The 12807-nt window shown below is 48.6% G+C and overlaps 1 protein-coding gene across 1 annotated transcript in view; it reads left to right on the top strand.

Moving 5' to 3' along the window:
* The window catches only part of dnah12 (dynein axonemal heavy chain 12), a 127454-nt gene that overhangs the window by 70495 nt on the left and 44152 nt on the right, over positions 1-12807 (top strand). Inside the window, exons 44-50 of the mRNA XM_033036586.1 lie at positions 101-262; positions 931-1125; positions 3776-3909; positions 6292-6454; positions 7255-7335; positions 8921-9097; positions 9706-9837. Of these exons, the coding sequence (XP_032892477.1) occupies positions 101-262; positions 931-1125; positions 3776-3909; positions 6292-6454; positions 7255-7335; positions 8921-9097; positions 9706-9837 (1044 nt within the window). The remainder of the gene's footprint in view (positions 1-100; positions 263-930; positions 1126-3775; positions 3910-6291; positions 6455-7254; positions 7336-8920; positions 9098-9705; positions 9838-12807) is intronic.

Raw genomic sequence — 12807 nt, 5'->3', positions numbered from 1 at the left:
CCTTTCCCCCCCCACCCTCCCCCGCCCCTTCTCTCCTCCCCCTCCCCCGCCCCGGTGGTTTACCGGCATTTACCTGATGGTTCCGCGTTGGTGTTGCCAGAACCTGTTGCGGAGTGCGGGCATGAGGGGCCACCCCACTGTGTTCCTGATCACGGACACACAGATCAAAGAGGAGGCGTTCCTGGAAGACGTCGACAGTCTGCTCAACACCGGCGAAGTGGCAAATCTTTTTGCACCTGACGAGAAGCAGGAGATCATGGAGGTACAAAGGCGTCGCCTTGTCCGAACTGTAAACATTTGCTGCCTCACAGCGCCAGAGACCCGGGTTCGATTCTGGCCACGGGTCCTGTCTGTACGGAGTTTGTACGTTCTTCCCCGTGACCTGTGTGGGTTTCCTCCGGGTGCTCCGGTTTCCTCCCACACTGCAAAGACGTGCCTGTTTTTGTGGGTTAATTGGCTTGGTGCAAGTGTAAATTGTCCCTAGTGTCTGTAGGATAGTGTTAGTGTGCAGGGATCGCTGGTCGACGCAGACCCGGTGGGCCGAAGGGCCTGTTTCCGCGCTGTATCTACAAAATAGAAACTAAAGATTGTTCACGACGCGATACGATAGAACTTTATTTAACCCAGGAGGGAAATGGATCTGCCAACTGTCATAAAAACTCAAAATACATGAAACATGAAATTAAAGTGACCAGTGGAATGGATTGGGGATGTACAAAGATTGGGGCGGGGGGGGAGTGGGGATGGGAGGGAGTATGGGGGGAGGGTGGGGAGAGTAGGGGAGGGGGGAGAAGGGGGGAGAAGCGGGGGGAGGGGGGAGAAGGGGGGGGAGGGGAGTCAGTCACAGTCCCATGACACTAGTGTGATAACAGCAGGGAAGGAGCTGTTGCTGAGTGAAGTGAATGGTGTGTGTTGTTGTTGTTGTTGCAGGGGGTGCGGCCTGCTGCACAGGCGGGGAACAAGCACGCGGAGTTCAGCCCTCTGGCGCTCTTTGCCTTCTTCGTGAGCCGGTGCAGGGAGAACCTGCACGTGGTGGTGGCCTTCAGCCCCATCGGTGACGCCTTCCGTAACCGTCTGAGGCAGTTCCCTTCCCTCATCAACTGCTGCACCATCGACTGGTTCCAGGTGACTGGCCCGCACGTGCCACCTCATTAACACTACCGAAGACACACACAAAAAGCTGCCGTGACTCCAGGACCTGTCCCACTTGCCGATTGCCGGCATCATTGACTGACGTATCAGGTCACCGAAACATTCGCGGCGTGATGACGTATAATAACGCGTGCCGTTTTTCTTCAAGCGTCGCAACATTTTTTTTGTCACTGCTGGGTTTTGAAATGTTCAAAATCTTTTGCCGACACTGATACGACGCCGGCAGTCGCCGAAAAAATCGGCAAGTGGGACAGGCCCTTAACACCGTGTGCACCCTCTAATCTGCACTTACTCTGTAGATACATACAGCGACAATATATTCTGAAGAGGGTTCCCAACCGAAACGTCACCCATTCCTTCTCTCCAGAGATGCTGCCCTGTCCCGCTGAGTTACTCCAGCACTTTGTGTATCTTCCATTTCATCCAGCATCTGCAGTTCTTTTTTACACATTGATAAATAATTTATCATCCCCAGGAAATAAATCCTGTGATGTCAAAGGTGTTGGATTGTGAAGTGCAAAGTGTCCCTCCCCCTCCCCTCCCCCTGCACCCCCTCTGCCCTCCCCCTCCCCCCTCCTCCCTCCCCCCTCCCCTCCCCCCCCTGAGGTTTATCAGGAACCTTAAATCTGTGTCACGGAGTGATACAGCGTGGAAACAGGCCCTTCGGCCCAACTCGCCCACACCGGCCAACAATGTCCCAGCTACACTAGTCCCACCTGCCTGCGCTTGGTCCATATCCCTCCAAACCTGCCCTATCCATGTACCTGCCCAACTGTTTCTTAAACGATGGGATAGTCCCAGGCTCACCCACCTCCTCCAGCTGCTTGTTCCATACACCCACCATGCTCTGAGTGAAAAAGTTACCCCTCGGATTCCTATTAAATCTTTTCCCTTTCACCTTAAACCTATGTCCTCTGGTCCTCGATTCCCCTACTCTGGGCAAGAGACTGTGTGCATCTACCCGATCTATTCCTCTCATGATAGTGTCCTGCTTCCCCCAACAACAGGGCTCCTTACTTCATCAAAGCTTTGGTGATATTCCACACTTCTCCTGAATCTCTTCCTAATCCTCGCTGCTCAAAGGGAGGGAACCCAACTCTCCCCATCTCTGCCGGTCCATGTTCACAAGTTCATAAGCCATTCCAGCAGAATTAGGCCATTCGGTCCATCAAGTCTACTCCGCCATTCAATCAAGGCTGGTCTACCTCTCCCTCCCAACCCCATACTCCTGCCTTCTCCCCATAACCCCGTACTAATCATAGAAACGTAGACAATAGGTGCAAGAGTAGGCCATTCTGCCCTTCGAGCCAGCACCGCCATTCAATATGATCATGGCTGATCATCCAGAATCAGTTCCCCGTTCCTGCTTTCTCCCCAAATCCCTTGATTTCGTTAGCCCCAAGAGCTAAATCTAACTCTCTTTTGAAAACAATACAATACAATACAATACAATTCAATTTATTGTCATTTGGACCCCTTGAGGTCCAAACAAAATGCCGTTTCTGCAGCCATACATTACAAACAAATAGACCCAAGACACAACATAATTTACATAAACATCCATCACATTGCTGTGATGGAAGGCCAAAAAAACTTATCTCTCCACTGCACTCTCCCCCCCGATGTAAGAGTCAAAGTCAAAGCCCCCGGCGGGCGATGGCGAATTGTCCCGCGGCCATTAAAGCCACGCCGGGTGATGCAAGGTCGCACACCGGGTTCTAGGTGTTAGAGCCCCCGGCGCGCGCTCGCAGAGTCCCGCGGCCATTCCAAGCCGCGCGGGACGATGCTGTAAGGCCCCGCTCCAGGAGCTCTTCAACCCCGCAACTAGGGCGGGAGAAGTCGCCGTTGCGGAAGCCCCGAAAAGCGGTCTCCCTCCAGGGACCCGCGGGCTCCCGGTGTTACCGTCCGCCAAACCCGCAGTTGCAGCCACCGAATCTCCGGGGGTCGGGTCGCAGCAGCGTCCACCACAGCTCCACCCGCTCTGGACTCGGCCAGCTCCGCGACGGTGAGGTGAGTAGTCGGCACCACAGTCCCCGGTCTTCCTGTTGGAGGCCGCTCCTCGTTGCAGCCCCAACGACAACGGAGACCCGACAAAGAAAAGGTCGGGTCTCCCGTGCAGGGAGAGATTTAAAAGTTACCCCCAACCCCCCCACACCACCCCCACACCCCCACACACATACCCCAACAAAAAATAACAAAAACTACATAAAAACAAAGACATAAAATAATAAAAACGCAGACGGACTGCAGAGGCCGCTGCTGACGAGAGTCGCGCTGCCTACCGGAAATAGGGACATCCAGTGAATTGGCTTTGACTGCCTTCTGTGGCAGAGAATTCCACAGATTCTGAAGAGCGTCTGTAGGCAGGAACTGCAGATGCTGGTTTATACTGAAGATAGACTCACCTCTACTTTAATTCTGCAGAAGGGTCTCGACCCGAAACGTCACCCATACCTTCTCTCCAGAGATGCTGCCTGTCCCGCTGAGTTACTCCAGCATTTTGTGTCTATCGTTTATTATTTATTAATGTTTCAATAAATCTTTTAATAATTAAAATGTTACACAAAAATGATTTGATGATTATTTATAAATGTATTAAAATGTTGTGTGTTTTTCTGGGCAGCCTTGGCCTGAAGATGCTCTGGAACGTGTGGCCAACAGCTTTCTGGAGATGCTGGATTTGACAGAGTTTGAACGAGCTGAAATTGTCCCTATTTGTAAATTCTTCCACACGTCTGTTAAAAAACTGTCAGTGAAGTAAGTCTGTGTCAGAGGCGTCAGGAGCAGAATCAGGCCGTTCGGCCCATCAAGTCTACTCTCCCTCATAATCCCATTCTCCTGCCTTCTCCCCATAACCCCTGACCCCCATACTAATCAAGAATCTGTCTATCTCTGCCTTAAAAATATCCAATGACTCGGCCTCCACAGCCTTCTGTGGCAAAGAATCCCACAGATTCGCCACCCTCTGACTAAAGAAATGTCTCCTCATCTCCTTCCTTTAATTCTGAGGCTGTGCCCTCTAGTCCTAGACTCTCCCACGAGTGGAAACATCCTCTCCACATCCACTCTATCCAAGCCTTTCCCTATTCTGTTGCAGTTACAGGTCCAGCAACGATATTCCGGCGACTGGTGGTCTGACACCTCCTTAAATCCCGACAAAAAATGACGAGAGCGCACTTGGAATGAGCTCGCACCGTGGGACAGGGCTATTAGGCTTTTTAGTAAAAATTAGATAGATTTTAATTTGGAAATTTGTGCAGAAATATCCCCATTTCTCATCCCACAAAGTGTTGGGATAAGTCAGCGGGTCAGGTAGGATCTCTGAAGAACATGGATAGATGACATGTCAGGCCAGGTCCCTTCATCATGATTAAGAAAGAACTGCAGATGCTGGAAAAATCTAAGTTAGACAAAAATTGCTGGAGAAACTCTGCGGGTGAGGCAGCATCTATGGATAGAGGGAATGGGCGACGTTTGGGTCGAGACCCTTCTTCAGACTGATGCTCCCTCACCCGCTGAGTTTCTCCAGCATGTTTAGTCTACCAGGTCCCTTCATCAGTCTGAAGGAAGGTCCCAACTCGAAACGTCGTCTGTCCATTCCCTCCACGAATGCTGCCTGACCCACTGAGCTCCTCCAGCGCTTTGTGTTGTGCTCAAGATTCCAGCATCTGCAGTTCCTTGTGTCTCCGCACAGAGAGGACAACCAGAGCCGGCCCCCCCACTGCCGAGTTGTTGGACCCAGGGGCAAGTGGGAACTGATGGAATGCCAGTCTGAAAACCCAGTCTGAGGAAGGGTCTCCCTTTCCTTCTCTCCAGAGTAGAGAAGCAATAACCCAGTTCTGTTCAGTTTCGTTTATTGTCACGTGTACCGAGGTACAGTGAAAAGCTTTTGCCCCGAGCCATCCAGTCAGCGGAAAGACAATACATGATTATAATTGGGCCATTCGCAGTGTACAGATACATGATAAGGGAATAACGTTTAATGCAAGGTAAAGCCAGCAAAGTCTGATCAAGGATAGTCCAGGGTCCTGGATGAGATAGATACTAGTTGAGGACTGTTCCCTGGTTATGGTCGCATGTAGTTCTGATAACTCAGTGGGCCAGGGTCATCTGTGGTGGACATGGATGGGTGATGCTTCAGGTCAGGAACACATAAGCACTCAGATACATGTGTTGGGAGGAACTGCAGATGCTGGTTTAAGGTATGGGTGACGTTTCGGGTCAAGACCCATCTTCAGAAGAAGCTTTTGTTGACCTTTCTTCAGAAGAAGGGTTTCGATCCTTGTCTACAGAGATGCTGCCTGACCCGCTGAGTTACTCCAGCATTTTGTGTCTATCTTCTTTATTCGATAACAGTCGAGGGTATATGTATATATATAATAGTTATTTCTGGGCAAGTGCTTCATTTATCCACCTCTAGTCTATGGTAACTAGCAACTTTCCAGTGTGTAGGTTTGGTGACTGGAGTTGCAGTGATGTTTCTGGGCGGAGATTTCTGAAGAAGAGTCTCGACCCATTCCTTCTCTCCAGAGATGCCACCTGTCCCGCTGAGTTACTCCAGCACTTTGTGTCTATCTTCGGTGTAAACCAGTATCTGCAGTTCTCTTCCCTCACATAAGAACTTTGGGGTTCAGGGCGAGGGTTACTCAGTCTTCTAGGTCAGAAGAAGGGTCTCGACCCGAAACGTCGCCTATTTCCTTCGCTCCATAGATGCTGCCTCACCCGCTGAGTTTCTCCAGCATTTTTGTCTACTCTGTCCTCGAGGAACTTGATGAATCATGTTTTAAGGATTTTAACAGACGGAAACCAGAACCAGGGGCCACAGTTTAAGAATAAGGAGTAAGCCATTTAGAACGGAGACGAGGAAACACTTTTTCTCACAGAGAGTTGTGAGTCTGTGGAATTCTCTGCCTCAGAGGGCGGTGGAGGCAGGTTCTCTGGATACTTTCAAGAGAGAGCTAGATAGGGATCTTGAAGATAGCGGAGTCAGGGGATATGGGGAGAAGGCAGGAACGGGGTACTAACAGTGGATGATCAGCCATGATCACATTGAATGGCGGTGCTGGCTCGAAGGGCCAAATGGCCTCCTCCTACGTCTATTGTCTATTGTCTATTGAAAGCAATATTTGTTGATTTTAGATTTCTTCTCGAGTTGAACCGTCACAATTACGTCACCCCCACGTCTTACCTGGAACTGATCGCTGCGTTCCGCCAGCTCCTCACCAAGCAGCGGGACACGGTGAAAAAAGCCAAGAAAAGGTACACCAATGGCCTGGACAAGCTGGCGTTCGCAGAGTCACAGGTAACGGCCGTGTACAGTCAATAAACACACACCAACCTCAAGTAACCCCTGCGTTCCCACTCTCCCCCCACCCCCAAACATTCTACTAGTCCCACTGTTCACACCCTCGTAGCCCTCTCATTATCACCTCTATCCCAGCCAACAATGGACCATTGTGGGCTCCGCCCTTCCTTGGTCATTTGTTGCCGGCCCTGATTTGTTCTGGCCTTTTCTCACCTCCAGTTCCACCCCCCCACTTTAATTCTGCAGAAGGGTCTCGACCCGAAACATCACCCGTTCCTTCTCTACAGAGGTCCTGCTTGTCCCGCTATGTTACTCCAGCACTTTGTGTCTACCTTCACTTAGATACATCTTAGATAATCGTCTCAGGTACAAGTGTGCAGACCAAAACTGCACACAATACTCCAGGTGTGGTCTCACCAGGCCCCTGTACAACTGCAGTAGGACCTCCTTGCTCCAATACTCAAATCCTCTCACTATGAAGGCCAACATGCCATTAGTTTGCACATTCTCCCCGTGACCTACGTGGGTTTTATCCAGGTGCCCTTGGTTTCCTCCCACACTCCAAAGGCGTGCGGGTTTGGGGATTAACTGGGCTCTGTAAATTGTCCCTGAAGTGTCGGGGCAAATCACCTGGCGATTTAGAAGAGTGGTATCGGATGGTTGTAGATCCTTCCTTTGCGAAGATCGGGCAAAGAGTGGCCGCACTCTGGCACCACCCTGCCATGATGGAACGTGAGGAGATGTTCAGTCGTTGTGGGCTTCAGTTAAACTGACCATTTGATGTCCTGCTCCTGCAGGTGGGAGAGATGAAGAAGGAGCTGGTGGAACTGCAGCCCAAACTGGAGACGGCAAAAGTGGAGAATGCCAACATGATGAAGGTAATGGTCAGATATACACTCTGTAACAATGAATGAATGAAGGAATGAAGGAATGAAAGAATGGATGAAGGAATGAAAGAGAGAAAGAGAGAGAGAAAGAAAGAAAGAAAGAATACTTTATTGTCACAGTGATTTTCTTACCCAAGGTATGCAAAGAGTCGCCACATAAAGGGCGTTGACAAAGTGACAAAGCCCACCACGCCAGGTCCACCTGTGGTCCTCCCCGTTCACAGCGGTCCCCCTACACCGGCCCCTCCTCTGTTATCCCCACCCCCCCCCTCCCCCCCGTATATCTCACAGCGGCACCCCCACGCGGGCCCGCCTTCGTTCCCGGCAGCACGTTCTCCAGCAGGCTGCGTCGCTCCTGTCCCGGCCCCGTCGAGCTGATTTAGACCAGGGGACGTTACAGTAAGTGATTTGCTGCCTCAAGTCACGGAACCAACAAACAAAGACCAATCTCCAACACGTTTAAGAAGGAACTGCAGACGCTGGAAAATCGAAGGTAGACAAAAATGCTGGAGAAACTCAGCTGGTGAGGCAGCATCTATGGAGCGAAGGAATGGGTGACGTTTCGGGTCGAAACCCTTCTTCAGACCCTTCTTGAAGAAGGGTTTCGACCCGAAACGTTGCCTATTTCCTTCGCTCCATAGATGCTGCCTCACCAGCTGAGCATTATTGTCTACCTTCAATCTCCAACTCAATGTCTTGGAGTAACCCAGTTCTGTTTAGTTTAGTTTATTGTCACGTGTATCGAGGTACAGTGAAAAGCTTTTGTTGCGTGCTAACCAGTCAGCGGAAAGACAATACATGATTATAATCGGGCCATTCGCAGTGGACAGATACATGATAAGGGAATAACGTTTAATGCAAGGTAAAGCCAGCAAAGTCCGATCAAGGATAGTCCAAGTTCCTGGATGAGGTAGATACTAGTTGAGGACTGTTCTCTGGTTATGGTCGGATGGTGTAGTTCTGATAACTCAGTGGGCCAGGGTCATCTGTGGTGGACATGGATGGGTGATGTTTCAGGTCAGGAAGCACTCAGATACATGTGTAGGAAGGAACTGCAGATGCTGGTTTAAGGAATGGGTGATGTTTCGGGTTGAGACCCATCTCCAGAAGAAGCTTTTGTTGACCTTTCTTCAGAAGAAGGGTTTCGATCCGAAACGTCACCCATTCCTCATCTACAGAGGTGCTGCCTGTCTCTCTGAGTTACTGTGTCTATCTTCACTTAGATACATCTTAGATAAGAGTCTCAGGTACAAGTGTGCAGCAGTAGGGCACTGAGACAGAGTACTGAGTGGCCAACAGTAAAAGCAAGTAAGTAAGTAAGTTTATTGGCCAAGTATTCACATACAAGGAATTTGCCTTGGCGCTCCGCCCACAAGTAATAACATGACATACAGTGACAGTTACGAATGACTCGGAAAACACTAAACATTAATAATAATAAAACATTAATGATAAAACACCATTGATCAAGCATGTGAACCAACAAAGTACCAGACCAAAGGGAGGCTACAGATTTTTGGCTGTTGAGTAGAGCAACTACTCGTGGATAAAACCTGCCTGTTGTGTCATTCACCAGGTGATCGAGGTGGAATCAGCGGAGGTGGAAGCAAAGAGCAAGGTTGTGAAAGTCGATGAGGAGGCAGCGACTGAGAAAGCCACGGAAGCCCAGGCCTTGAAGAACGAGTGTGAGAGTGAGCTAGCAGAGGCCATTCCCGCTCTGGAGGCTGCCCTCTCCGCCCTGGACACGCTCAAGGTACGTCGCGCGGTCCGTGGTGAATCCGAAATCCACAGGCGCAGAACACCGACACAAGATGCTGGAGTAACTCAGCGAGTTAGGCAGTACTCTGTGAAACGTCACCTATCCATGTTCTCCACAGATGCTGCCTGACCCGCTGAGTTACTCCAGCACTCTGTGAAACGTCACCTATCCATGTTCTCCACAGATGCTGCCTGACCCACTGAGTTATGGTGCAGCAGCATCTATGGAGCTAAGGAAATAGGCAACGTTTCGGGCCGAAACCCTTCTGGAAATAGGCAACGTTTCGGGCCGAAACCCTTCCGGGTTTCGGCCCGAAACGTTACCTATTTCCTTAGCTCCATAGATGCTGCCTGACCCACTGAGTTACTCCAGCACTCTGTGAAACGTCACCTATCCATGTTCTCCACAGATGCTGCCTGACCCGCTGAGTTACTCCAGCGCTTCCTTGGAAAACCTGCATCATCATTTCATTGTTACTACTTCTTAAAATGCATTTAGTTTGGGAAACAATTTAAATTAAATCTCACTCATTGTGTTGCTGTAATGGGAATTTCCGCTTGAGTTGATTATAAGCCGAGCTGTATCTTTTCTTTGTATTTTAGCCATCGGACATCACGATAGTGAAGTCGATGAAGAATCCTCCGCAGGGCGTCAAGCTGGTGATGGCCGCCATTTGTGTGATGAAGCTGATAAAGCCTGAGAGGATCAACGACCCTTCTGGAACTGGGGAGAAGGTAAAGCCTCAAGCAGTCAAGTCAAGTCACTTTTATTTCTACAGCACATTTAAAAAACAACTCTCGTTGACCAAAGTGCTTTACATTGGTGGAGGTACTAATAACCATATAACCATATAACAATTACAGCACGGAAACAGGCCATCTCGACCCTTCTAGTCCGTGCCGAACACGTATTCTCCCCTAGTCCCATATACCTGCGCTCAGACCATAACCCTCCATTCCTTTCCCGTCCATATAATTATCCAATTTATTTTTAAATGATAAAAACGAACCTGCCTCCACCACCTTCACTGGAAGCTCATTCCACACAGAACTCTGAGTAAAGAAGTTCCCCCTCATGTTACCCCTAAACTTCTGTCCCTTAATTCTCAAGTCATGTCCCCTTGTTTGAATCTTCCCTACTCTCAGTGGAAAAAGCTTATCCACGTCAACTCTGTCTATCCCTCTCATAATTTTAAAGACCTCGATCAAGTCCCCCCTTAACCTTCTGCGCTCCAAAGAATAAAGCCCTAACTTGTTCAACCTTTCTCTGTAACTTAGTTGCTGAAACCCAGGCAACATTCTAGTAAATCTCCTCTGTACTCTCTCTATTTTGTTGACATCCTTCCTATAATTAGGCGACCAAAATTGTACACCATACTCCAGAATTGGCCTCACCAATGCCTTGTACAATTTTAACATTACATCCCAACTTCTATACTCAATGCTCTGATTTATAAAGGCCAGCACACCAAAAGCTTTCTTTACCACCCTATCTACATGAGATTCCACTTTCAGGGAACTGTGCACAGTTATTCTTAGATCCCTCTGTTCACCTGCATTCTTCAATTCCCTACCATTTACCATGTACGTCCTATTTTGATTTGTCCTGCCAAGATGTAGCACCTCACACTTATCAGCATTAAACTCCATCTGCCATCTTTCAGCCCACTCTTCCAACTGGCATAAATCTCTCTGTAGACTTTGAAAATCTACTTCATTATCCACAACCCCACCTATCTTAGTATCATCTGCATACTTACTAATCCAATTTACCACACCATCATCCAGATCATTGATGTACATGACAAACAACAGTGGACCCAACACAGATCCCTGTGGCACCCCACTCGTCACTGGCCTCCAACCTGACAAACAACCATCCACCATTACTCTCTGGCATCTCCCATCCAGCCACTGTTGAATCCATCTTGCTACTCCTGCATTTTTCCCAACAGTTGAACCTTCTTAACCAACCTTCCATGAGGAACCTTGTCAAAGGCCTTACTGAAGTCCATATATACAACATCCACTGCTTTACCCTCATCAATTTCCCGAGTAACCTCTTCAAAAAATTCAAGAAGATTAGTCAAACATGACCTTCCAGGCACAAATCCATGTTGACTGTTCCTAATCAGACCCTGTTTATCCAGATGCTTATATATATTATCTCTAAGTATCCTTTCCATTAATTTGCCCACCACTGACGTCAAACTAACAGGTCTATAATTGCTAGGTTTACTCTTAGACCCCTTTTTAAACAATGGAACAACATGCGCAGTACGCCAATCCTCCGGCACTATTCCCGTTTCTAATGACATTTGAAATATTTCTGTCATAGCCCCTGCTATTTCTACACTAACTTCCCTCAATGTCCTAGGGAATATCCTGTCCGGACCTGGAGACTTATCCACTTTTATATTTCTCAAAAGTGTCAGTACTTCCTCTTCTTTGAATCTCATAGTTTCCATAGCTACTCTACTTGTTTCCCTTACCTCACATAATTCAATATCCTTCTCCTTGGTGAATACCGAAGAAAAGAAATTGTTCAATATCTCCCCCATCTCTTTTGGCTCTGCAGATAGCTGTCCACTCTGACTCTCTAATGGACCAATTTTATCCCTCATTATCCTTTTGCTATTAATATAGCTGTAGAAACACTTTGGATTTACTTTCACCTTACTTGCCAAAGCAACCTCATATCTTCTTTTAGCTTTTCTAATTTCTTTCTTAAGATTCTTTTTACATTCTTTATACTCCTCAAGCACCTCATTTACTCCATGCTGCCTATAATTATTGTAGATCTCTCTCTTTTTCCGAACCAAGTGTCCAATTTCCCTTGAAAACCAGGGCTCTTTACAATTTTTACTATTTCCTTTCAACCGAACAGGGAAAGGAAATGGTTAATGTTATACAACAGTGGTTCATAGATTAAGTACATACATCACTACATACATGTAGCCCTCCCTCAGAGGACGTCAAGAAAGGCTTGGGAGTAGAGATGAGTTTTAAGTCTCGGCTTAAAGGAGTCGATGGAGGGGGCAGTTCTGATGGGAAGAGGGATGCTGTTCCACAGTCTAGGAGCTGCAACCGCAAAGGCACGGTCACCCCTGAGCTTATGCCTAGACCGCGGGATGTTCAGTAACCCCAAGTCGGCCGATCTGAGGGGCCTGGAGGTGGAGTGGTGGGTGAGCAGACTTTTAATGTAGGAGGGGGCAAGCCCGTTGAGGGATTTGTAGACATAGAGGAGGGTCTTGAAATGTATTCGGAACCGCACAGGGAGCCAGTGGAGAGAGGCAGTAAAGCATTCACACGCATGTGTAGCATGGTGGCGCTGGGGCAGAGTTGTTGCCTCAGAGACCCTGGTTCAATCCTGACTACGGGTGCTGTCTGTACGGAGTTTGCACGTTTCCCCCTGTGACCTGCGTGGGTTTTCTCCCACGTTCCAAAGACGTGCAGGTTTGCAGGTTAATTGGCTTCTGTAAATTGTCCCGTGTGTGTAAGATGTGAAACTGCGGGGTGAGATAGAACCAGTGTACGGGGTGATCGCTGGTTGATGTGGCCACACTGAGCTGCTGGGCCTAATTTTGTGCTGTATCTGGAAACTAAACTAAACTAAACATGAGGACTTTTGTGCTGGGGAGGGTGAGTGCTGTCCTGAAGCAATGGAATGACCAAAGATTCCCTTATCCTGTATCTGTACACTGT

Source organism: Amblyraja radiata, chromosome 18, assembly GCF_010909765.2.
Source record: "Amblyraja radiata isolate CabotCenter1 chromosome 18, sAmbRad1.1.pri, whole genome shotgun sequence".
Lineage (NCBI taxonomy): Eukaryota > Metazoa > Chordata > Chondrichthyes > Rajiformes > Rajidae > Amblyraja > Amblyraja radiata.
This window is presented reverse-complemented; position numbering and strand designations above follow the sequence as displayed.